The 23565-nt window shown below is 54.4% G+C and overlaps 1 protein-coding gene and 1 long non-coding RNA gene across 7 annotated transcripts in view; one reads left to right on the top strand and one right to left on the bottom strand.

The window, feature by feature from the left end:
* ATP2B2 (ATPase plasma membrane Ca2+ transporting 2) overlaps positions 1-21211 on the top strand; it is a 72899-nt gene extending 51688 nt beyond the window's left edge. For 4 of the 6 annotated variants that reach the window (XM_081822270.1, XM_081822248.1, XM_081822243.1 and 1 more), the window contains 7 exons: positions 115-221; positions 667-858; positions 3411-3624; positions 5297-5508; positions 5674-5781; positions 7711-7893; positions 16045-21211. In XM_081822270.1, the coding sequence (XP_081678396.1) occupies positions 115-221; positions 667-858; positions 3411-3624; positions 5297-5508; positions 5674-5781; positions 7711-7893; positions 16045-16356 (1328 nt within the window). In that variant the 3' untranslated portion in view covers positions 16357-21211. Of the gene's footprint in view, positions 1-114; positions 222-666; positions 859-3410; positions 3625-5296; positions 5509-5673; positions 5782-7710; positions 7894-9072; positions 9245-13165; positions 14240-16044 lie in introns of those variants that run through there. The other 2 variants (XM_081822253.1, XM_081822259.1) reach the window with 2 other exon arrangements.
* Positions 853-16515, bottom strand: LOC145721883 (uncharacterized). The gene is made up of 3 exons (XR_014145882.1): positions 16418-16515; positions 16192-16278; positions 853-2771 (listed from the first exon to the last, which is right to left on the bottom strand). It is a non-coding gene; the product is annotated as an uncharacterized LOC145721883 (long non-coding RNA).
* Positions 21212-23565: the final 2354 nt, after the last annotated feature.

The following is a 23565-nucleotide window of genomic DNA, read 5'->3' as shown; positions in this document are numbered from 1 at the left end:
CAGAGAGGAGGCTGAGCCCGGCCGGGGGTCCTCCCGATGATCAGGGCCGGCCCGGCTGCCTCTGCCCCACGGAGCATTCCGGGGCCCTGAGCACCCTCGTGCCCCGCCCCACAGGCATCATCGATAGCACACACACCGAGCAGCGTCAGGTGGTGGCCGTGACCGGGGATGGCACCAACGACGGGCCTGCACTCAAGAAGGCCGACGTGGGCTTCGCCATGGTAGGGGCAGCTCGCCACGGGCCCTGGGGTGGTGCCTGGCAAGAGCTCATAGGCAGGGGGTGTGGGTAACTCAGCCTCGAACTGGCTGTGCGGGGACCCCGGTTCACACTCAGCTCACCCACCATCTACCTCACGTGCCCAGTGCTCTCAAGGCTCAGCCTGGCCCCCCGGGGTCTTCCTGGAAGGGTGGAAGAGGGCTGCCTGCCGTGATGGGTGTGGGGGAGGATGGGCCAGGGAAAGGCTTCCAGAAGGCAGAGTTGGCCTCAGGGGCCGGGTCTGTGAGGAGTACATGCACACACCCCCCGTGCGGTCTGGCCGAGCTGGGCAGTTGGGAGGAGGCATGTGGGGGGTTCTATAGGACTGAGGGTGTGCAGGGGATGAGAACAGTGTTGCTCAAGCTGCTCACCACCCCCTAGCCGCCCCAAACAGGCTCCTGTCCCCACAGGGCATCGCAGGCACGGACGTGGCCAAGGAGGCCTCAGACATCATCCTAACGGATGACAACTTCAGCAGCATCGTCAAGGCAGTGATGTGGGGCCGCAACGTCTATGACAGCATCTCCAAATTCCTGCAGTTCCAGCTGACGGTCAACGTGGTGGCTGTGATCGTGGCCTTCACGGGTGCCTGCATCACGCAGGTGGGTCCTCCGGGGGGGGGGGGGGCAGGCGGGCAGGATGGGGCATGCCAAAGCCTGGGGGAGCCCCTGCCAAGGGCCAGGAGTTGCATCACAGACCTCAGGTGCAGGCACCAGCCTGAGGAAACGAAGCTCAGCAAGGTGGGGGGCTGGCCCAAGGTCATCTGGCAAATGGGAGATGTCAAGCCTCACCCCCATGGCTGCCTGACCTGGTACTCCCTCCAGGAGGCAGAAGAGGTCATCCTGGAAGGAAGGCAGAGCCCCCAGAGGGAGGCAGGGGCAGGGCGGGGCCCAAGGGAGGTCAGGCGACCAGCTGCGGGTAAGGAGCCAGCAGGGCCCTGGGGGCAGGAGTGTGACAGGAGAGGCCTGTTTGCCTGGGGCCCTGAGGCCAGGTTGGGGCTCCTTGTCACTGGGAGGGGCAGTTGTCTGTCAGGATCACCATCTGCGTCATGAGCAGCCCTATCCCGAGCTCAGGGGAAGCCAGCCAACAGGCCTGCATGTCTTCAGCCTCACTGCTTCCTCACCCAGCCCCATGAGGTGGGAATTATGATGATCCCCATTTTACAGAAGCAGAAACTGAGGCTTAGAGGCTGGACCAGCCAGGAACTGCCATTGTTCCTGCAGCCTCCTGCCTCCCCCTAGGGGCTGACCAGCCTGGCCTGGGGAGGAAAGGGCCAGTATTCCAAGGCCTCCCAGCAATCACGTGGGTAGACAAGCTCCTGCCCACAGAGAGGAGCCCCCAGAGGCCCAAAACACAGCACTGCCCCGGAGTGCTTTGTGGCCTTAGGAACGCTGCTCCCCTCTGCTGCATTCCGAGCGCCTGGGGCTGCATGTGGCAGCACCCAGTACCCTCTCCTGAGAGTCAGAGCTGGGAGGTGGCTGGTGGGTCCCTTCTGCTGAAAGGGCCCTCTCCTGGTCTGTGGGCGAGAGACTCCCTCTAGTGGTGGCTTGGGGAACACTCCCGCAGCACAGCCGCTCCTGCAAGGCTTCCTGGGGACCCCACTGATGATGCCAGATGGAGAAATAGGTTCAAAGAGGACTACCGGTCTGCCTAAGGCTTTAGATTGAGTTGGTGGCAGGGCCATGTAGGCCTTGATGGGGAGATGGGGGGTCCAACCCTGAAGCACATGTAAATAGAGAAGGCTGATGAGCAGGAAAAAGCCTCAGGACATGGGGAAGGTGGCTGCTCCAGGGCACAGGTGGGAGAGGCGGCCTGGAGGAAGGGGTTCTGATGCATCTAGGAGGTGAGCGAGTATGGGGTGCAGGCAGAGTGGGCCTCGGGGGCTGCACTGAGAAATGATAGAGGAGTGAAGAACTACTCAGTTTAGGCTATTAGGCTTACAGGGTCGGTGGGCTTCCTGAAGGAGGTGTTCCACCGTGGATGAAGCTAACACCAGAAGGGGAGGTCTGGGCTGTAGAGAGGGTGATGCTAGGGAGAGGTGGGTGCCGCCAGCCAGGGTGACAGGTGTGGAGAGGAAAGCAGGGCTGAGGAAGGGGCCGTGGGGGGCACAGAATTAAAAGACCGGGGAAGAGGTGCCCTGAGGGAGAGGGAGAAGGACCATTCTCAGAGAGGCTGAAGAGGGCCAGGAGAGTGGGGTCAGGGGCCAGGAGGAGACAGTGGCCAAACAAGGCAGGGAGGTCAGTGAGAGGAGGCTGGAAAATGTGTCTCTCAATTGGTGAGAAGGAAGGTGCTGGTGACCTTGGAGAAAGGGATTTGGGGGACATGGAAAGGCCAAAGTCTGCCTGCCAAGGACAAGGTACTTGCGGGTACAGGGAGGAGAGGACAGCAGATCAGCTCCTCGAGGCAGTGTACCCCACGTGATGGGATTGTGCACAGAGCGGTATGACTGTATGGTCCCAGTCTCAGCCAGAGAGAGGCGTGGGAGGATCCACATCAGAATGTGGATGGCAGCCGCCTGTAAGTGACAAGATCATTGATGAGTTTTAGCTTCCTCCGCTATTCCCTACTTGCCCCAAATTTTCTACCATGGAAGTATGTTATTTCTGGAATCATAGATACACACAATAATTGCTTAAGTTAAAGTGGGACAATGAGGTAAGAAGGAACTTGGTGGTAGCGACAAGGGGACAGGGGTCACAGGCGCTGTTGGTGGGACAGCAGAGGCCAGAGCCTTGGATAGTGGAGGGGAAAGCAGCAGGAGGCTGAGCAGATGGGATCTATGCTGGAGACGGGGGAGAGCTTGGCCTTAGCCAGGAGAGATGTGTCCACAGGGGCTGAAGGGGTGGACAGCACATGGTGGGGAAGTGGGTGAATTTACCAGAAGGCAGGGAGCTGCTGACCATCATGCCTAGAAGACTCAATTTTCTCCTTGAGGGAGAACACAGGTAGGCAGGTCTAGGCTGTTCTCCAGAGAAGGGAAGGCCCAGCAATCCTGCGGGGTGCCTGTTCAGGAGGCCAGCTGAGGGCAGACCCACCGGGCAGAGTCGGCTCAAGACGCCACCAACAAGCTGCTGAGGCCCACACCCGGCCCTTCATAGCAGCTGGTGGGGCCGGCCTCCCCTGTGACAGCCTTCCCCACCACTGCTGTCTCCAGGACTCCCCTCTGAAGGCCGTGCAGATGCTCTGGGTAAACCTCATCATGGACACGTTCGCCTCACTGGCGCTGGCCACTGAGCCACCCACCGAGACCCTGCTTCTGAGGAAGCCATATGGCCGCAACAAGCCCCTCATCTCACGGACCATGATGAAGAACATCCTGGGCCATGCCGTCTACCAGCTCACCCTCATCTTCACCCTGCTCTTTGTTGGTGAGTCCCCCACTGGCCCACCTGGGACACCCCGGCCTGGACCCAGCGTTCTGGATTCACATCTGCCCTCTTGCCTGCCGTGAAGTCACAGGGGCCCAGGGCAGTGAAGTGAGTTGCTCAAGGTCACATAGCAAGTCTTGGGCAGAGCCGGACCCTGTCTCAGGCCTGGCCAACCCCAAAGCCAGGGCTTTTCCACTGATGACAGCTCCAGACACTGAGTGCACACTAGGCAACGTGGCGCCCAAGTGTTGATTTACGCCTCTCACACCCGCCCTGGAGGAGCCTGAGGCTCTGGCCCCTTCTCCGACCCATTCCTGCACCTCCTCCGTGCCCCGTGCAGGCATCCTCCCTGAGACCTCCCCAGGGAGGGACCAAACACCCAGAGCCACCAACCATTGCCGCAGCATTTTCCTTTAGGCCGCATGCCTCCCTTAGGTCTCCCCGCCCTCAGTGGGGCAGGCACCTGTGTGCCACCAGACATTACAGGGAGCGCCCCGAGGCACACAGAGGTGAGCCGACCTGCAGCCGAACTGGGGCGCCTGGGTAGATACCAGGCCCGGTTCCCTCGGGTGTTTCAGAGATGATGTGGGCAAAGCCTACCCCTGGGCCACGGAGAGTCCCAGAGTGGGAAGGGGCGGGCCCACAGTCACACAGGGAGTCAGGGCCGGCCGGGAGTCCCCAGCATGGGCAGAGCCCCTCCGCGTGAGGAGCTGGGCTTTCAATGCCAGCGAGCGCTTGCCCTCAAAGTCCAGAGTACAGGTGTGGGTAGGGCATGGATCCTATTCCCCAAAGGGCAGTCCTCTTGTATGAATTTGGAAGGTGATGTGTTGGCAGGACTATTGTCAAGAGTATTTTTAGTCTTCGAAGAAGCCATGTGAATGCAAAACTAGGAGAGAAGGCTGCTGGGTGGGGGTTCCTGGTTTACTTGCTGGCTTCCCCCCTTGAGCACCTACTCTCAGCGGTCTTGGATTCAGCTAGACACCTCACACTAAGAAAACCCCACAAGCCCTCCTGGCACCAGCTTACACAGCTTTGCCAAAAAATGTAGAATGGCACTGGGCCTGTCATCAGTGCGTGTCCACACAGCAAACCGGGGGGCTACTCTCCACCCATCATGTGATAACTCAGGTACAAGAGAATGAGGCCACTGAGTGGAGCCAGCCTGGCCTAGAAACCCCAACATCCACATAGCAGTCGATATTTCCTATAAGAGCCCGAGAAGCTTCCAGAGGTCTCAGCAAGGGTCACAGTCAGTTACAAGAAGCACCACTTTCAGGGGAGCCCAAGGCCATGGCCTCCCACCGGGGATTCCTGGTTCACACCCTGTCCTCCCAGTCTTCCCAGTCCAGATGAGTTTGCCAACTGGAGGTCACTTTCAATAAGCAGTGTCAGCCGACAGGAGAGCTTGCATTCCACCTTTATCAGACTTCCACAGAAAAGTGGAATAAAATTCACCCAACATCTTTCTCCCTAGAGAAGAAAGGGTTTTGTCATCCCTCCACTCACTCAGGACCACCCAACAGTGCAGGCCCACCCTGCCCCCTGACATCCAGAGCGCCGCCTCTGTCTCTGCCTGACCCACCCGGCTGCACAGAAGAGGCCCCCACTCAGGGCCCAGCGTCCCCCCCAAGCCGAGTCCCTCAGCCCCACTCCTGCCCTCTCGACTTGGCAGGCGAGAAGATGTTCCAGATCGACAGCGGGAGGAATGCGCCCCTGCACTCGCCACCCTCGGAACACTACACCATCATCTTCAACACCTTCGTCATGATGCAGCTCTTCAATGAGATCAACGCCCGCAAGATCCACGGCGAGCGCAATGTCTTCGATGGCATCTTCCGGAACCCTATTTTCTGCACCATCGTGCTGGGCACCTTTGCCATCCAGGTAGCCAGGCCCCCACCCCAACCTGGGCCGGGGTGGGCAGTGAGCAGCCAAAGCCCCTTGGCCGTGCCCTGAGAGCCCAGACCCCTGAGTTGGCCCCTGACTCTCTCCCTCCTTCTCTTTCTGTCTCTCTCTCTCTCTATCCCTGTGCTCCCCTTTGACCTCCAGATAGTGATCGTGCAGTTTGGGGGAAAGCCATTCAGCTGCTCTCCACTGCAGCTGGACCAGTGGATGTGGTGCATATTCATCGGGTTAGGAGAGCTCGTCTGGGGCCAGGTAAGTTCCAGGTGGGTTGTAGGAGATGCCTCTCGGCAGAGGAAGGGAAAGAGCACTGGACAGGGAATCCGGGAGTCCCAGGAATGGGTCCCAGCTCTCCCACGGACTCAGTGTCTGACCCTAGGCAAGGCCCTCCCCATCTCTGGGCATCTGAGCAATGGGGGTTGACCCAGGTGCCACATACTGGTCTTTTGGGTACCACCACTGTGACTTTTGCCTTATATCTATATGCCTCTGATCCTGTTATTTATTTGATATTTTCTTTCAATCAAATCAGTTTTTTTATTGAAATTTATTTCAAAAGGCAACTTTATATTATTAACATGATTAGAAAATCAGTATCATTTGTCATAAAGAGAAGCTAACAAAAAAATAATAACGTAATGAGAGCAATGTTATTAAACTCTAACTCGATGCCATGGCCTGCGAAGGCTCAGAGCCTGAAGCCAGCTTGTTGTTTAAGAGGATAATTAGTAAGTAGTATGACACCAACCAGAGACTCCTTTAGAGAGCTCTGAGGAAACGCAGGAGGGGTGAGCTCTGCCTTGTCTCAGAGTGATGCAGGGCTGTGTCTGGCATCCTCCCAGCTTTGGGGAATCGTGGGCGGGATGCTCCATAGGGGCCCTTCCAGCTGTGACCCAGAACATTCTCCCACTCTTCCCTTCCCTACTTTTGCCCAAGTCCTAGGCATGTGTGCACACATGCAGGAGTGCAGACACACACACACACACACACACACACACACACACACACATCCCTTCACGGCACTCACTGCTTGCAGCCCGACCAGGATGCAGTGCTTGTGAGAAGTACCTGGAGCCAGATCTGGGGCAAAGGGGTTCTATTCCCAAGACGCTCCATTGTCCAGGTAGTGGGAGTCCCAACTGGCCTGAGACATTGTTCTTGCCTTCGAGCTGTTCCTAGAGGCTAGAGTGGGAAGTTGCAATAGCAAAAATTAACTAGAAGATGAAGAAGAAAATTTAGTTTCATCCAAAAGGTCCTTCTTTAAACTCTGGAGCTTCTTTGGAAAGTTGATAAACTAGATTTGACTTAGCAACCCCATTCCCTGGGCATCTTTATCCTGCTGGAGCCCACACCCTCAGGGAGCTCTTGGCATCTGGAGGGCAGACTCCTAATGCCTGAGGATGATGCCAATGGGCAATGCTGAAACCCCAGGGAATCCATGAGGCTGAGTGTCCAGGCCAGCACCCATCTGTCCCTAGAGGGGCCTCTGATCTTTGCCACCTCAGCCTCCCCATAGGGCCTCCCTTTCACACCTTGGCCCCATGGACAAGCCCTTTGGAGGACGATTAAGTATAAAAGCATATCCCCTTCTCATATTGCCTTCCCTTTCTGGGAGGGCAACCATTCCCAGAATGCCCAGGACGGGCTGTCCCCATGGTACCCATGCCCTGAGCCCCTGTTGCCCACACTCAGGTACCACAAGACCCAGTGATCAGGAGGAATAAACCCAGGGACCTGAGGGCCAGCTGTGGGCCAGGCTCATGCACAGCAACTTAGACACACCATCTTGCTTAATCCTCAAACTCAGAGTTAATCCTCAAACTCTGAGAATTGCCCCCCAGTTTTACAGATGGGAAAACCAGAGCTCAGAGAAGTTAAATGACTTACCCAAGGTCACATGACCTATAAGGTCTGGGGTATTCAAGGTCACACCTGTCCAACTCCTAAAGGCCAAGATTTTCCACTGTGCCCTCCAACTCTGGATGAGTGAGTGAAATACAAAGCAAATCAATAAGAAATTATAAAAGATGGAGTTGAGGAATGGGTAGGATGAGTTAAGAAGTGAGCCGAGCCCAACTAGGTAAGTTGGGGGGGGTGGGGAGGAGAGGGGCGGTGGGGTGGCAGGTTGGGAAGGAGGCCACCTGAGGGACAGCCCCCATCACCCTGACGCTGGACCCCCTGCAGGTCATCGCTACCATCCCGACCAGCAGGCTCAAGTTCCTCAAGGAGGCGGGCAGGCTCACCCAGAAGGAGGAGATCCCGGAGGAGGAGCTCAATGAGGACGTGGAGGAGATAGACCACGCCGAGAGGGAGCTGCGGCGAGGCCAGATCCTGTGGTTCCGAGGCCTGAATCGGATCCAGACCCAGGTACAGGAGGCTCCCGGGGCTGGGCCACACCTAGCTGGGGCGGGCGGGGGATGGAGATGGGCGTGCTCCATGCCACCCCACAGGCCCGCAGAGACGGGGCTCCAGCCCTGCTCTCACCACCTCGCCAGCCTTTGGTACACCCATGCTCCCCACACGCACGCTCCTGTGGCTGCTAAAGAAGCTGCGACCTCTTCAGGAACCTTCCATCTCACCCCTCAGACCTGCGAGGGGTCAGACTGGGGTCACACCCACCATGGGTTTCCAGGGGGGATGCCCCTAAGCGGGGAGGGGGCCTGAGAGCTGAGGTGAGTGTGGGGCTCTGGTCAGGGTCAGGCTCCGGTCCCCACCAGGAGGGGCGGTGCAGGGCTCGGGCGCCAGTAGGTGTAAGGCCAGGGCCAACCCCAGATTCTCCCGGGCCGGGGCATCTCTGCACATGTGTAACATGTTCCCCACCGGGGCCTTCAGACACTGGCCTCCAGCCTCCACCAGAGCGTCAAGGCCACTCTGGGAAGCAAAGTTTGGTTTTCCCCACGCATACGCAGACACGTACGTGCACAGTAAGGCGCACACGCCAGGCACATGTGTGGGATGGATTTCCTCCCCAGGACAGACACCTGTGCCCCCACACACAGGCCACACGCTCTCACACAGCCCTCTGCCCAGGCTGGAGTTCTAGATCACACTGCTTGTTCACAGCCCTGTGGGATGAGGGACTCAGGGGACTAGGAAACTAAGGGAGGGTGGGCCTCTTGCCTGGACCACGCCTAGCAGCCCACTGTAACCTGGGCTGCTTCACGCCCCACCGAGCCCTCCCCAACATCCTCTCATTGGCATTCACAGCCCCCCCGGTTTTAGGGGTGACCGAGGTTCAGCAGACAGCCCTCTCAGAGAGCTGGGGGCGGGGGGGAGCAGGTGTCGGGCCCTGATCCTTCTCCTCTGCGACAAGAACCCCGGCGCGCAGCCCTTGGCCAGCCCTGCCCGGGGCTCTGGGGCCCCGAGGGGCCTGGTGCCCGCAGACGTCTTTCAGAGGCTTTGAGTGTGTCTGGCAGTCTTTGTTTGATCTAAGTCACCTTGTCCTTGTCCCCATGGCTGCGGCTGTGTTCTGGCATCGTGCCTGTCAGTCGTGTAGCTGTGTGTCCGTTCTTCTCGCAACTTGTCTCGTTCTCTCCTCCGTTGCAGATTGAAGTAGTCAATACTTTCAAGAGCGGGGCCTCCTTTCAGGGAGCCCTGCGGAGACAGTCCTCCGTCACCAGCCAGAGCCAGGACGTAGCCAATCTCTCTAGCCCTAGTCGCGTGTCGTTGTCCAATGCTCTTTCCTCTCCGACCAGCCTTCCTCCTGCTGCAGCTGGGCGTGAGTGTGAATCCTTACTGCCTCGGGCGCCACCGACGCCAGCGCTGGGCGGGCAGGGGCCGGGGCCCCAAGGACACGGGGGGCAGCCGGTCACGGCGAGGCCCAGGGGGCTGAGGGGCCGCAGCCATTGAGGAGGGTCCCCATTGGTCAGGAGAGCATAGCCAGTCATGGGGTGGCCGGCCCTTGGTGGGCCAGGGTTGGCTGGGGTCAGGGTCAGGGGCTTAAACACTCAGCCAGGGGGTCGTGAAGGTCAAGAGTGGCCAAAAAGGTCTGGGTCAGTCAAGGATCACCATCTGGTGGGGAGTTTCCAGTGATCAAATGCTCCAGCCCACCAGAGGGTTCACAGCGGCCGAGGCCGAACAGTCAGCCAGGACGGCAAGGAGTATCCGAGTATCCCAATTGGTTTAGGGCCATACTCAGTCAGGAAAAGCCTGGCCCACAAGGTCAAGGTCAGAGTTGGCCAGGAGGTCAGAGTCTTATAGTTAGTAAGGCGAAGCGTTACCACGGGTCAAGGCCAGCAGAGGTCAGTCGGTCACGGTGGGGTCCAGCCAAGAGAGGGGTCACTACTGGTCAGAGGTCCCAGTCGGGGAGGGGTCCCAGGCCTTGGAGGAGGAGATCACAGCCCGGAGGCCCCCGCCACAGTAGTTCAGAACCCTCTGTTTCATCCCTTGTACATCTGATGGCATTAGCCGCCTTACACACACTATGCCCTGCATGTTGAAGGTCTGACCCCTTCCTAGAAAGGACAGGGCTCCTTCCCCATTCAGCTTGACCTCAGGCAGAAAACGGTGAACCAAGTCTCACATCTTGGCTGGATGCCAGCAGGCCATGAGGGATCTGGTCCAACCCGTAGTGTCCTGCCCTTACTCATCTGAGGGATAGCCGGGGACTCTGGCCTCCAACTTCTCCCTCCTGCCAAGCTCACCTCCTCATGGCACCACTTCTAACCTGCTCTCTCATCTCTGGCTTCTAGATCTTTCTGAACCCCTCCATGGCTTCAGGCCCCAGAGGGAATAAGAAGTCTCTACTACCTGCCTCCCTTACCTTGTGTCCAGTCAGCCCCACCCAAACTGCGGGGGAGCCCCTAGTTCTGGTCTTCTCAGATTGCCACAATGCATCTGTTCCAGCCCTCGGGCTTTTGATGAGGAACAGGCCCTGGGGCTTCATCTCGCCATACTTTATACAGTGCCTGTACCCCCATCCAAATATGGTACACCCACCACACACATCCCCTCCCACTGAGCTGGAGAGGACCTGCATGCCAGCTGGGAACTGGGCCATCTGAGCCCTCGGGTGGGAGACACGAGCCACAGGGAGACTGTTGCTGGCCCATGCTCATATCCCATGACTGTTCGGTGGCGGCAGCCCCACCAGGTAGGCAGGGTAACAGGGAGGATGCAGAAAAGGGAAGAAAAGCCCTTCTGGGTTCATTCATTAGCACAAAAACCCAGCGATGGGGAGGCCAAGCAAGCCAAGGTGAAATGGAGATCTATTTGAGCAGACCGGGTCCAAGTCACGTTGCCGTGACTATCGCTAGGAAGTCACTGCCAGGCTTTCTCAGGGCAAGAAACACTTTGGTCCCATCCTGCCCACCGCCCACCCCCCCCACCCCTTACAGCAGAGAGCCTCAGCCAGCTGACCTCCTCCTTCATTCACTTAGCTCTGGCCTTGCTCAGCACCACCAGCTGTCTTGAAGTGCAATGACCAAGTGTTCCAGTCTGGGGATGCCTGCCTGGCTCCGTTGGTAGAGCATACAACTCTTGATTCTGGTTCGAGCATAGAGATCACTTTAAAAAAGGAGGAGGGGGGTTCCGGTCTGGAGAGCCACTGGGGAAAGAATCCATTTCTTTGGGCTCCTGCCATCCCTCCTGGTGACTCCCACATCCCTCTGGCTGGGTCTGACCTCTTTGAGGCACGGTGCTTCACACTGGCCACAGCCAGAGCCTACCTGGCATTTCTGGGCACCCATGCAGCCTTTAGAAGTCTTCCTGTGGCTTAGCCCCACGCCTTAGCTCCCACAGCCTAGAGAAAGAGCTCGGTCATCTCAAACCTGGGCAATATCATTCTCAACTTTTCTTATTCAATAAGGCCAGTTGAGTGACACCCAGTTTTCAACACTTCTCCTTCAGAGAGACAGCCATTTCTGCCCACCCTCTATTTTCTCCAAGGACCTAAAGAGGCTGGTCAGGCATGATTCCCTCATCCAACTGCCATCTTGCCTCCTTGAGCATGTTGTATTCCTACCCTCTACCAGAGAATCCAGACTGTAATTTGGGGTGTCTTGTGGGAGCCTGATCATCCCCCTAGCCAAGAGTTCTGGTTCCAGAAGGGATCCTAACCTCTGTGGCTTCAACACACACATTTTGATCAATACAGTCACAGTGTGAACTCTAAATAAATACCCCCAGTTCCTCCTTCACCTGAATAGTTGCTATAACAACAATACCTCCTCTAGTCTCCAAGGACTCTGAGGGCCCTCTAGTTACCAGGCAGGGTCCCTTCAGGAGTCAAAGGCTTTTTTCCCTCAGGGAGGTGTGAAACCAGTAGCCAGGAGTAAGAGAAGGGGTCCCGGCTTGGGTGGGATGGAGAGGTAGGCTGCCTCCCACCTCCTCTGAGCAGGGACTTCTTCCTGGGGAAGGGTGGCCCTGTGCATTCTGAGTCCAGAATACCTGGAATCTCCAGGTAGAGGAGGGTGGCCCTGTGCATGCTGAGTCCAGAATACCTGGAATCTTATACCCTAGAAGGAGTCAAACCACTGTCCCCTGGGTTACCATGAGTTGACCACCAAGGTCTGTGGTGGGGCAGTGTCTGCTTGGGGCGGACTTCTGACTCATGACCTTGGGGTGAGGAGCCCCCCATCCCATCCCTCCCCCGGCACCACTGTGAGGTGGAGGGCCCCAGGCAGACAGATGCATGCGGTGATGTGACAGTCAGGTCACACTCACACCCAGAATGTTTGGGAGGGAACTCTGGTCCACTGTCTTGCTTTCCTCTTCTGACTGACATAAAAGTGAGTTTTTTTCCCCCAGAAACTTAACGGCACACCCCTAAGGCCTTATACTTGAGCCTCACTCAACATTTTCCAAAGTAGTCCCCACATCCTTCATTTCGCATATGCCTCACCAAGGAAATAGGAGAGAGGACCTGCCAATACATCCATTCCCCTGAGAAAGACACTGAGGCTCAGAGGACTGGGCCGACTTGGCCACGATCACACAAGTGAGTGGCAAGAGGTCTGACTCCGAAGTGCCTCATTTTCCCACCATCCCACAACCACTTTCCGGACTAGCCCATAGCCCTGGAGACTGCAGAGGTTGAATTTCCATTCCAGAACCAGTGCCCATGCCCACAGCCTCACAAAGTGGAAAGGGGTCCACCCTCTGGGCTCTAGAAGGCCAAGAAAGCGGTTTCTCTGCTGGACTTTCTACCAGCCTGGCCGGGACCACCTTCCCACTGGTGACCAAAGACAAAATGAGCATTCGGCTCTGTGACCCGAGGCCAAGCCCCCTGCCGCTCCTGCTTATGCCCCTCAAACTCCTAACGCATCTCAAGCCACTTTTGTATTTAGCGAGTTTGTAGCAGGCTCCGTGTTGGTCAGTGGAGGTCCTCCTCCTTCGAACCAACCAGGCCAAGCACGTCAGACCCCTAACCCAGAACCGGCCACTTCCTGGCCACTACCAGACAGGGGCCATCTCCTCCTGCCACTTCCCCTTCACCTTCCTGATTCCAAGGACCGTTAGGGCAAGGAGGGCGCGTCTCTTAAGGGAGAAATGAAGAAGGAAAGAAAAGAAAGCTATGCCTCTCATTAGCGTTTTGGTAACGAACTCAGTGCAATCTTGGGTTGGCGAGAAAATGGCTTGCTTCTGGGGTGGGGCCTAGACCTCTCCACTGTCTGAATATTCCATGTGTTTGTTTCCCTAGAGGGCTAGAGAACCCTGGAGACAGAGTTCAGCAAGAGAGAGTGAAATTAAAAGAGGTTGTGAGTCTTTAACCTTGAGCCTGAAATGAATGTGAATCAATCCCAGACTCTTGGCTTCCCTGAAGCCGGGTAAACATTCGAGTATGTCGAACCCGTCCCAGCCCAGGGCCGACGCAATCCCTCAGAGCCGTCCGACAGGGGCGTGGGTCTCTTGTTCCCTTTGTGCTGATGAAACCACAATGTCTGAAATCCCACAGGCCGGGTCCTTTCCCCTCTCCCCTCCCCCCATACCAAGTATAGTTCCAGCCCCAAAATCTCACTTTAGGGTAGGCAGGGATGGGAGGCGGAAGAGCTTTTTTTCTTCCCGTATTTTTTCATTTCAGCCGCGGAGAGAACCGAAGTGGACACTTGAGATGACCGTGGCGGGGTGTCCCGAAAAGTCTTGTCCCCACAGTCTTGTCCAGAGCAGTTCATTCTTTCTGTTGTCTCCATGCCAGGGGGAGGGCAAGGGGCCTGCATCTCATTGTGTGTCGTGCCCTCTGCATTTTCAGTCACATGACAGGGTCCCACCACCATCCCACCTCCTCCACCACCTTATTGCAATTCAGCCTCAGCACATGCGGGTCACTAGGCTGGACAGTTATAATGACGATTATTCCCATTTTACAGATAAGAAAACTGAGGCCCACGACACCTTTTTTTTTTGGTTTCACTTAATCAAGGGTGTAATGGCCTGCTCATCAGGAGATCAGAATATTTAATAATCCCTAAAGAGCCATGAACAGGGAATCCAGGGAGAAAGAGGCCTCAGAGCAGTCACATGGCTGTCACGGCGTCAGCAGGCTCTCTCTTGGCCCCTGATGCCTCTTATTTAAAGCATGATTCCAAGAAACAGGGCCTCCTGGAGTCTCCAGAACACAGCACATAAAAGGGAAACGGGACAGAGATGCTTTTGAGCAAACAAGGAAAAGTCAGAACGAGTAATGATGGCTGACAACCAAAGAGAGACACTTAAAAAAAAAAAAAAAAAGCAAAACTCTGGGGTCTTACAAAAGACCAAAAGGATTACTGACCAACTTAATGTTACATTCTTCTCTGTGTACACTAAACCAAAAGGCAGAGGAGCATCTCATGTGCTTTAGAAACACTTCCCTTGGAAAAATAATAAAATAAACCCTGCGCTAGGACACTTAAAACCATCAGCCACAGTCATCTAGAAAATTCACTTCCATGGACAGGGCTTTCCCCACCTGTGCCCCACCAACAAGATACCCCTGGGTTTAGCTGAGAGTTCCACAGATCCTGGGACCACAAGGGCCTCCCCACAAGAACCCCGCTGGTCCTCTGCACCCCCCCCGCCCCCACAGGCCTGTGGTGTGGAGGCACCCACTGCTCTGCAGGGAGGGCCACTGAGGGCACCCTCGGCGCCACGGCCAACTTGGCTGGGGCTCTGCTCCTTGGACGCACCGAGGCTGCTTCGTATTCCCCCGCGACTGCCTCCGCTCTGAGTTGGGGCTAGGAAGAGAGGAGCAAATACCTTTGTCCCAAGTCCCATCTGCCCCTTGAGATGACAGGCATGGCTTCCCCCTCCCAGGAGTCTGGAGAAGGGGACCCCTCTCTCCAGCACGGGGGTCCTGTTCCTCTGTACCCCGTGAGGCAGGACAGAGGACAACCAGTGAGGCAGCGTGTCTTGCCCACGGTCAAGGCACCAAAAGTGGCAGAGCCTTTTTCAGACATGGGTCTCCCTGACTCCGAGTCCAGGGCTCCTTCCACTAGCCTGGAAGACTCGATGTCCAGCTTCCTTTCACACTCTCCGGAAAACCACGCATTCCAACTAAGACACAGAAAATGAAAGAATGTGCTTTTTTGTGGCTCGGGTCCACACCCTCCTAGAATCCCACCCAGGGCTGGGTTTGGCCATCTGATTCTGGCCTCCTTTTTGGGAGTTTTGTGTTTTCAAAGCACAAACAAGGAAATAAAATGCCCCAGGAAATAAGGGACCCCAAAGTCAACTCCAATGACTGGCCAGGGCTTTGAGTCTATACTCGAGTGTTTACCTCCCAAATGCATGAAGGAAAGAAACGTTGGGTACAAAGACCTCCGTTCACATTGTCCAGGCTTCCAAGTGTAGCCGTGTGTCTGTCTGTGTGTGCCGTGTGGTTCCTGACCCCTCACCGTGGCATGCTCCCCGCCCCTGAATGTCGTCAGTCTGCCGGCTCCTCCGTGCTTTCTGGCCGCCTCAGCTCTGCACCCGGGAAAGCCCTGAGTTGGCTTTGGTTTGCCTTGCTGCCTTCAGTTTGATGTTCCTATTCTCTGGCCCTCGTGTGTCTTCTCTCATCCCGGCTCATCCAACTGTCTCTCCTTTCCGTTCCTTTTCTGTTTGTGACACGTTATCTGTTCCATGTTGTATGGTTTCTTAACTGCGTGTGGTTTTCTTAAGATTAATGTTCTAAAACTAGCTTCTCCTCCTTCCTCCTTTATTCCCACCTGGTCCCGCTCCCCTTCTGCATGGTTGAACTTGTGCTTTAAAGTTAACAAGGCTCAGTCTCTCACTAGGTCTGGGTGCCCGCCGGAGTGGACTATGCTTCCTCTAACCACTGTTTCCCACCATCTCTGTGATGGGGCTTGATTCCTCCTGTCCTAATACTGTAGTTCTGACCAAAACCAAAGCAGTTTTTAAAACCTCATGGATGCATATAACCTGAGCCCCCTCTTCCATTCTTCCCCTCCTGCCCATGCTCGTAACACCCAGCGACTGTGGATTCCAGCCGCCCGCTGTGCCCTAACCCCTCCCCCCACCCCTCCTCCGAGCGCCCCCCCAGCTTGGCTGCCGCCCTCCCCACCCAGGGCAGTGCTTCTCACCCCTGTGCTTCCCTTACAGATTCGCGTCGTGAAGGCGTTCCGTAGCTCTCTCTATGAAGGTCTAGAAAAGCCTGAGTCTCGAACCTCCATCCATAATTTCATGGCTCACCCCGAATTCCGGATCGAAGATTCACAGCCCCACATCCCCCTTATTGACGACACCGACCTGGAAGAAGATGCCGCCCTCAAGCAGAACTCGAGCCCTCCGTCATCGCTCAACAAGAACAACAGCGCCATCGACAGCGGGATCAACCTAACGACCGACACAAGCAAATCAGCTACCTCTTCAAGTCCAGGGAGCCCCATCCACAGCCTGGAGACGTCGCTTTAGCTGAGGACCCCACCGCCACCCACCCACCCCCGGGCCCCACCCATCCAGGCACCCAGCTCACCCAAGCAGCAAGGAGCAACAACAGGAAACCAAATACTGGCAAGAAAACCAACATTTCCACCCAACAGACCCTTTTTCTGGCTGCGATGCTGTTTGAACTCTTTTAAACTTTGAGGCAAGGGGCGGGATCTCCCGGGGGCGGGGCTTACGGGAGTGAGTGATTTTCCCAGAACAAGCCCTTCCTGGCTCCCGCCCAAACACGGACCAGCCGTGCACCCGCCAGGCCACCACGTCCCCTGCATGAATGTACTGTACACTTCCAGTCCTCCCCTTGTTTGGTTTTGGGGGGGTCGGGGAGGGTTTTTTGTTTGTTTTCTTAGGCGGGAACTGCAGACAGACTCTTTTCTGAGACTCTTTATCCAATCCACTGGTCTGTGAGTTTTTGAAATGCTTGCGCAGCATGGTCTCAGTTGTATAGGTTAATTTAACAACTTTTTGAAACTGCAGAGCTTAACTCACCTAGTAAATTTGCACCAACGGAACCGAAGAACTTCACAGACACTCACGAGGTTATATCCATTTCTTTGTATCTATATCAACGTATACTTTTCCATGACTGTATACGTCCATATAGATAGGTATATATATATGTATATATATATGTATATATATATATATACACATATATATATACACACACACACACGGATATATAAAGTTTTTTTTGCCGGCATGTTGCCTTGTTTCCGCTTAAATTGCTCTATTTTAACTTATTTATGTCCTAAAACAAGAATGTAATTTGTTTACAAACCTGTAGATAACGTCTTTGGCTATTTGTACAGTTTAAGAACACTGGCGGCCGAGATGTTATATAAACAGCTCAGCCCAACAGACACTTCCCTGGATTGCATCCTTGATGTTTTACAATAGCCATGCTCTGATTTTTGCCTGCTGTTTCCATTCAATTATGTCACTACCGCGGGAGGCTCAGGCAGAAGCCAAATGCTACCGAGGAGGAGTATCCATCCGGAGGGCTTAACACCGTGCTCCGTAGACACAGGGAGAGGAAGAGAGAAGGCTTCCTAGGTTCGCAGCACTAACGGCGGGCCTGGCCCGGGGGTGACGGGGTCCGCCCAGCTTTGGTCGAAGACTTTTCTCTCGATGAAACTCGCTTGAGTTTACTAAGAGCATTTCAAAAAGAGGTTCTCTGTGGCACTGTCTGGACAGAGGTTGAGGTAGTGTTGCAATATTATAAATGCTACTCTGTTGATTTTTTTTTTTTTTTTAGGAATTTAGAGGTTTATTTACTTATAAATTGCAGCGTATGAGCTGTTGGCATACTGGATGAGGATCATTGTGGCTTGCTGCTTTTATTTTTATTTTTGAAGAAGAATAGCCTTTTTCTCTGCACTATTTAGATCCGAACGAACCTTATGATGTGTATATTGAGATGTATTCAGTGTGATTTTTAAACCAAATTGTCTTCCTGTAGTCGCAGTATATACTGTAGCCTTTTGACAGCAAGTCTTGCTTTCCCAGACAGAAAGCCATTCTGAAACCCTACAGTATCACAGGTGAGAAAAGGTGGTTATTTTTCCCCCAAGACAATAACAGCACTAGTAATCCCACTTAATGAGAGCTTATTTAATCGTACGTCAGCCTCTTAACTGCTAAGCACTTTGTGGGTATCAGCTTTTTTCATAAAAGAACTTTTGTATTTAATACAAAGTTTGCTTTGAGACTTTTCAGCATACAATCTTTTTCCATAAACTTGTACAGTGCAAAAGACATTTTGAATACCATGATCGATGACGTCCCATGCTTTGAGGAAAACCAAACACTTTCCACCTCGCTTGCAAAATTCATTCCTCATACTGACCCCTTCCCACGGTTGCTCTGTGTCAGCTCAGCCCTTCCCTTCTCCAGGCCCAGAGAATTCTTCCACAAACAAGATGAGAGCCACTCGGGAAAAGAGCCATAGTCAGCTGGGAGGGCCTACGGCTGGGTGGCTGTGAAGGAACCTGAGGCTTTGGGATCCCAAGTCAGCCCATCCCACCTGGCAAAACCTTCCTAGAAGGAGGACCTTCTGTGTGCGAGAGCATCACCTGAATGTCGTGAAGGAATCTCTCTGAATGTACCCAGCAGAGGAAACTGCATCCCCAAAGGGGTGACCAGCCCTCAGATGTGCTTATTGGATTCCTATACAAACACCGCCAAAAGCCAGCCCATTGTTCTCCTGCTGAGAAAGTAAAGACCTGCACATGTGAAAAAACCTGGAGCAGCTTTGGAACGTGGTATTTTTTGTAGTTTCCTTTCTCAAGGTTTTCCATCTCCCCACCTTCTTGGTTCCAGTCCTGTGTCCATGACCTCATTCCCCGACAGCAGGAAAGCTGAGCTTGCCCACCACGCTCCCTGTTCATTCGGAGCCGGGACACAGGGAAGACAGGAGGGCCTTCTCTGAGCGGAGCCTAGTTTAGGGAACAGGGAGCAGTGGAAGTGACCGAGGACACCCGACCTCAGTGTTGGTCTTTTCTTGTCGGGAATGATGGATGCTTACACCAAACACACACACACAGACACACACACACACACACACAGAGGAAATGATTGGTTTGTCAAAACTCACTGTAGTACATAAAGCTTGCACTCTGCGTCCTATATCTAGCAGCATGGGGTACGTTTGGCAGTTCACCCCATTAGGGGGTCAATAATTTATGACCATTCATCTGTTTTTATGAATTTTTTTATCTAGACAATAATTGTAAATAAAGAACTCACCGTCTCTGTTCATTTAATACTATGCAATGGTTATGCTTTCAATTGCTGACTCTTCTTACTCCCGCAGCGTGGTTCTGAAATGTCTGTGGTTTAAAAAAAAAAGGCAAAAACCAACATCAAACAGAACACAGTAAATATATACTCTGTAATGTATATATATGTTTTTCCAGTTTGGGACTGCACCATCCACTTAGCTTCTTCTCTGTCCTCTGGACAAGGGCTCCAGGAGAAGATAGCAGATTCATTCTGAGGTCTAAGCTCAGCGACTTGTCTCCCCTCAACAGATGAGAGAAGAGCAGGGGGCCCATTCAGTGACCCCTGGGGCTGGAGAATCGCCCACCTTTGGAGGTGGGCAGGGAGGAATATTTCCTCCCTGTGACTCAGGCAGCGCTTTCCCTAACTCTGAAGCAGCCTCCATTGCTCCCGCCGACCCCTCACCATGGCCCCTCGCCCCCCTGTCCCAACCAGAACACAGAGTAGACAAGAGGAGGGTGCCCTGCTTTTGAGACCAGACCAATGAAAATGGCGGTACTGGGCCGAGGACTCTGGACCCGTCTCATCCTGGGTAGCCTACTTATTGAATAGCTGCTCTTTTCCCAACCATGCTGAAATGCCACCTGTACCACATACTGATAGCTTATATAGATTCGGGTCTATTTCTGGAATTTCTCTTCTGTTCCCGTATCTGGGTGTCTCATCTGGTACCAGCCATACAGTTCTAATTACTGTTGCTTTATATAATGTTTTATCATGTGGAGGAGGGATAAGTACGCTTCCCTCTTTTCCTTTTTTTAACAAAATGTCCTGGTTATTGTCTCACAGCTAATCTTTTAAGTAAACTTTAAAATGTTGCCAAGTCTTCCACCCCTGCCCTTCCCCCACCCAAGGGCCCTGTCATTCTATGTGCAAAGGGCTTCCTTTCTGCCACTGTAAGTACCGTTCACTCAGGGTCACTAGATAGAGTGAAACAAAGATAGGAGAAACTAGATAGGAGAAACAAAAAGAGCATCCTAAATTTGGGGGGAAGCCAGAAGCCAGTACCATCTCACCTGAACCCTAAGCAAGGGTGTCACCAGGAGAGGCCACCAAGCTCCCCACCCCAATCTCAGTTTGGGACCCAAAGTCACCCACCTTGGTTATGCTGGGGTGGACCCCCCATCTGCCCCAGTCCAGAAGAGGAAGAGGGCTCTCTCCCACACCTGGAGCTACCAGATTTGCGTGGCCCAGTTGTTTTTATTTCTAATTCTCCTCATGAAGAAACCTTTATTCCTATCTCCCTTTCCGGAACTGCCTTTTTTTTTTTTTTGGCAGGGGTGGGAGGGGTCACTTCTTGTTCTTTATTCAAAGTTTTTTCAGTGGTTGTGTGATAGGTCCTTTGGGATGCAGCAATTTCTTTCCTGGACCTTCACACCACCCTGACCCCCCCCCAACCCATTCGTGCTCTACTTATGGGAGGCTGTCAGCTGGGTGTACTGTGACATGCCTCCCACCCTAAACTCTCTCCATAGTGTCTGAGATCCCATTAGAAGATGGGAGGGGTGCGTTTCTTGAAGGCTTCGGGTCTTCCAGAGCCAAGGCCTATCAAACAACAGCAGAAAATCCCCAGGTCTTTTCCAAGTTCTAAAGCAAGCTCTCCTGATATGATGTAGAGATCCTACTCAACCAAGTAGAGGGAAGGGGATCCCAGGCCCTGGGCATCAGCCATCACCCCCTCCGCCGAAAACAAGACCTTTGAGGCTGCTCTGGGACCTTCTCAGCCCCCTAAGTCTGTTTTGTAATGCCTGTGGTGCTCTCCCTCCGGACCTTTCCTCTTGGGGGTCGCCACACTTTGCTAACTCTTGTGTGCACATATTTTATAACAGAGTAGCGAGGAAATGGTGCCGCTCCAGCTTCCACAAGCTGCCCGGGCTCTGGGGGGGGCTCTGGGACAATCGGGGCTGGGAAGTGACTGTGCTCTTATTGTACACTCTTTATTTCTCTGTATCTCTGGCTTGTGCTCTTTGTAATTAATGGGATTTGTCTGCCTTTTCAACACTATCCTGAGCAATAACAATAAATGCACACGTGGAAACGCAGACACGGTACACATCACAAGGCCTTTTTCCGCAGGACACCTGGGTCCCCGCCCTCCGTGGATTTGAACTTGGGAAAACGGAGTCCCTGGGAGGGAAAGGCACTTTGTCCAAGGGTGCACAGCTCGGTGGGCGGTCTCTCTCCTTCCACCACATCACATCTTTCAAACTTCCACCACTTAAGGGAGCAAGTTTTACCTGCCATAAGTCATTAACCTTCCATGAGGAACAGTGGGCAGTCCCAAAGAGCAAGACTTTGGGAGAAGAGGCCTCAGGAGGAAGAGGAAGAGATTTGGAGACAGTGGGTCGGGGAGGTAGGGGCACATATTGGGGAAAGCTAAGAATGGTGTGATTTGGGGTCTAGGATCAACTGGAGGGAGGTAATAGGACAAAAGATGTAGGTGGCATCCCTTACTGGCAAGGGGGGAAGCAGAGGGGAGCCTGGCATCCTAAGAATCTGAACTTTGCAAACCTCTACTGAGCATCAGCAGAAAACAAGAATGTGCCCAAACCAAGAAACTATCTCAATGTTGGCTCAAAGGTTGAGGGTTGTGCACGTGCATCTTCACACACACACACACTCATGCACGCACGCACATACACTAAAGGCCAACCCTTGTCAGGGAGAACTGATCTTCAGATTAAGCACCATATAGGTCCATCCAAGTTCTAAACGGTTTCACCTCCCAGAGTCCATTTACTCCCAACATCAACGTTGCTTCAGCGTAGGTATTCTAATTCCCACTTAACAGAAGAGGAGACCACAGCTCAGAGAGATGAAGGGTACACCCAGCTAGAAAGGAGAAGATACAGTAGTGCTCCCAGCAGTCTTGATACCAGAATTGGCACTTGAAACCTCTATATTATGGTACCTTTCAGTTCCCCCAGCAGATATCTTAACGAATAAGATACAGTTGCATTGCTTATCCCAAATCCCCAATCTCTCCAACTTCAATGCCTATACCAGGGAATTCCTTGAATAACAACTATGCCCCATGCATTATATTTGTATTATATCAAAAATGCCACTGTCCCTGTTTCCTACTTGAGAAAAGCAAGGCTCAGAGAGAAGTGATGCACCAGAGAATCAATGGTGCAGCTACAGATGGAAGGCCAGGGTTTGTCCCTTGAAGAACAGCAGACCCAAGAGCCCCACCCACTTTGTCCCCTGCTCCACTTTAAGTGCCGCCCCCCAACATCCCTGCAATATTTCTCCATTAGAGGGGAATAATCTTGAAAGCTGGGGCAGGGGTGGAAGGGTGAGTTGCTGTCCGGAGGCCCAGCCCTTAACTCTGTAAGACCCCACACCCTTGGCCCCCTCTCCCAAGCTCGTTGATGGTCTAGGTCTATCACACTCTCTGAACCTTAACATCATCCCTCCAGCAGTGACCATCTCCAGCTAGGGATCTTCCGTCCAGTGTCGGAGAGAAACTGAGGGACTGTGACTTGCTCAAGGGGAGCCTAGGCTCCACCCTAGGTCCCCGGACTCCTTAACCCCAGGAGGGGTCCAGGTCTGCCAGACCATGCGTGTGTGGCTGAGGGGAGCTCCCAGGCCCCGTCCAGCAGTACAGCATTCTCCGTGTGCTTGTGGAAAGCCCGGGACTTAGGGGCTGGGGCCACTGGGGTTTGGGTCCTCGGTTCTAGCTGCAGGAGCCTAGCTAAGATCCCACCCTGCCTGGGGTTTCTACCTCACAGGATCCCAGGACTGTGGGGAAGGGGCAGTTTGGAGGCATTGGGTCCCACGGCGTGGAGAGGGCAGGGTGAGAGGGCTCAGCCTCTGGTAGCTGGCATTCCCTGGCCTTCTCTGGCCCTGGTCCCAGCTTTGGGTCCTGAGGAGGGACTAACAACGAGGAAGCAAGCACCAGGACCGGTCGGTCTACCCACTACCCAAAAAATTACTCATCCTACAATGTTCATCCTAAGGCCGGTCGCACCCAGAACCGCAGGCAGGCGGGTGAAGCTGTAGCTATGAATCCTTCCTTTCGTGTATAGATCTCAGCAAAAGGAGAGAAGATGGGCTAGAGCTTCCGATTTCAAAAGCCCCGGGATCAGTCTTGCCATGGAAACGGGAGCCCCACCCCTTTGGTCTCCCGCAGTCGGCACACAGAAGGGGAGGGGCCTTGGGAGGGCGGGGCGCCGCCCGGGGTGCCGCCCCGGAAAGGCTCGGAACTTTCGTGCGAGCGGACCGCGTTGCCACCCGGCTACTCCAGCTCCACCGCCCGGCGCCGGAAGTGAGCTGTTTCGGGGCGCCGCCGGGAGCTGCCACGTCCGAGGCCGGGAGCTGCTGCTATCGCAGCCATGGTGAGTGTGGGGACCGGGGACGCGGCCCTCTCCCGGCTTCCTTGACCGTGCCAAGGTT

The sequence above is a fragment of the Leptonychotes weddellii genome, chromosome 1 (assembly GCF_054177405.1).
Source record: "Leptonychotes weddellii isolate Sample4059 chromosome 1, ASM5417740v2, whole genome shotgun sequence".
NCBI classification, from domain to species: Eukaryota; Metazoa; Chordata; class Mammalia; order Carnivora; family Phocidae; genus Leptonychotes; species Leptonychotes weddellii.
The sequence above is the reverse complement of the archived record's forward strand: the minus strand, read 5'-3'. Positions and strand labels throughout refer to the sequence as shown.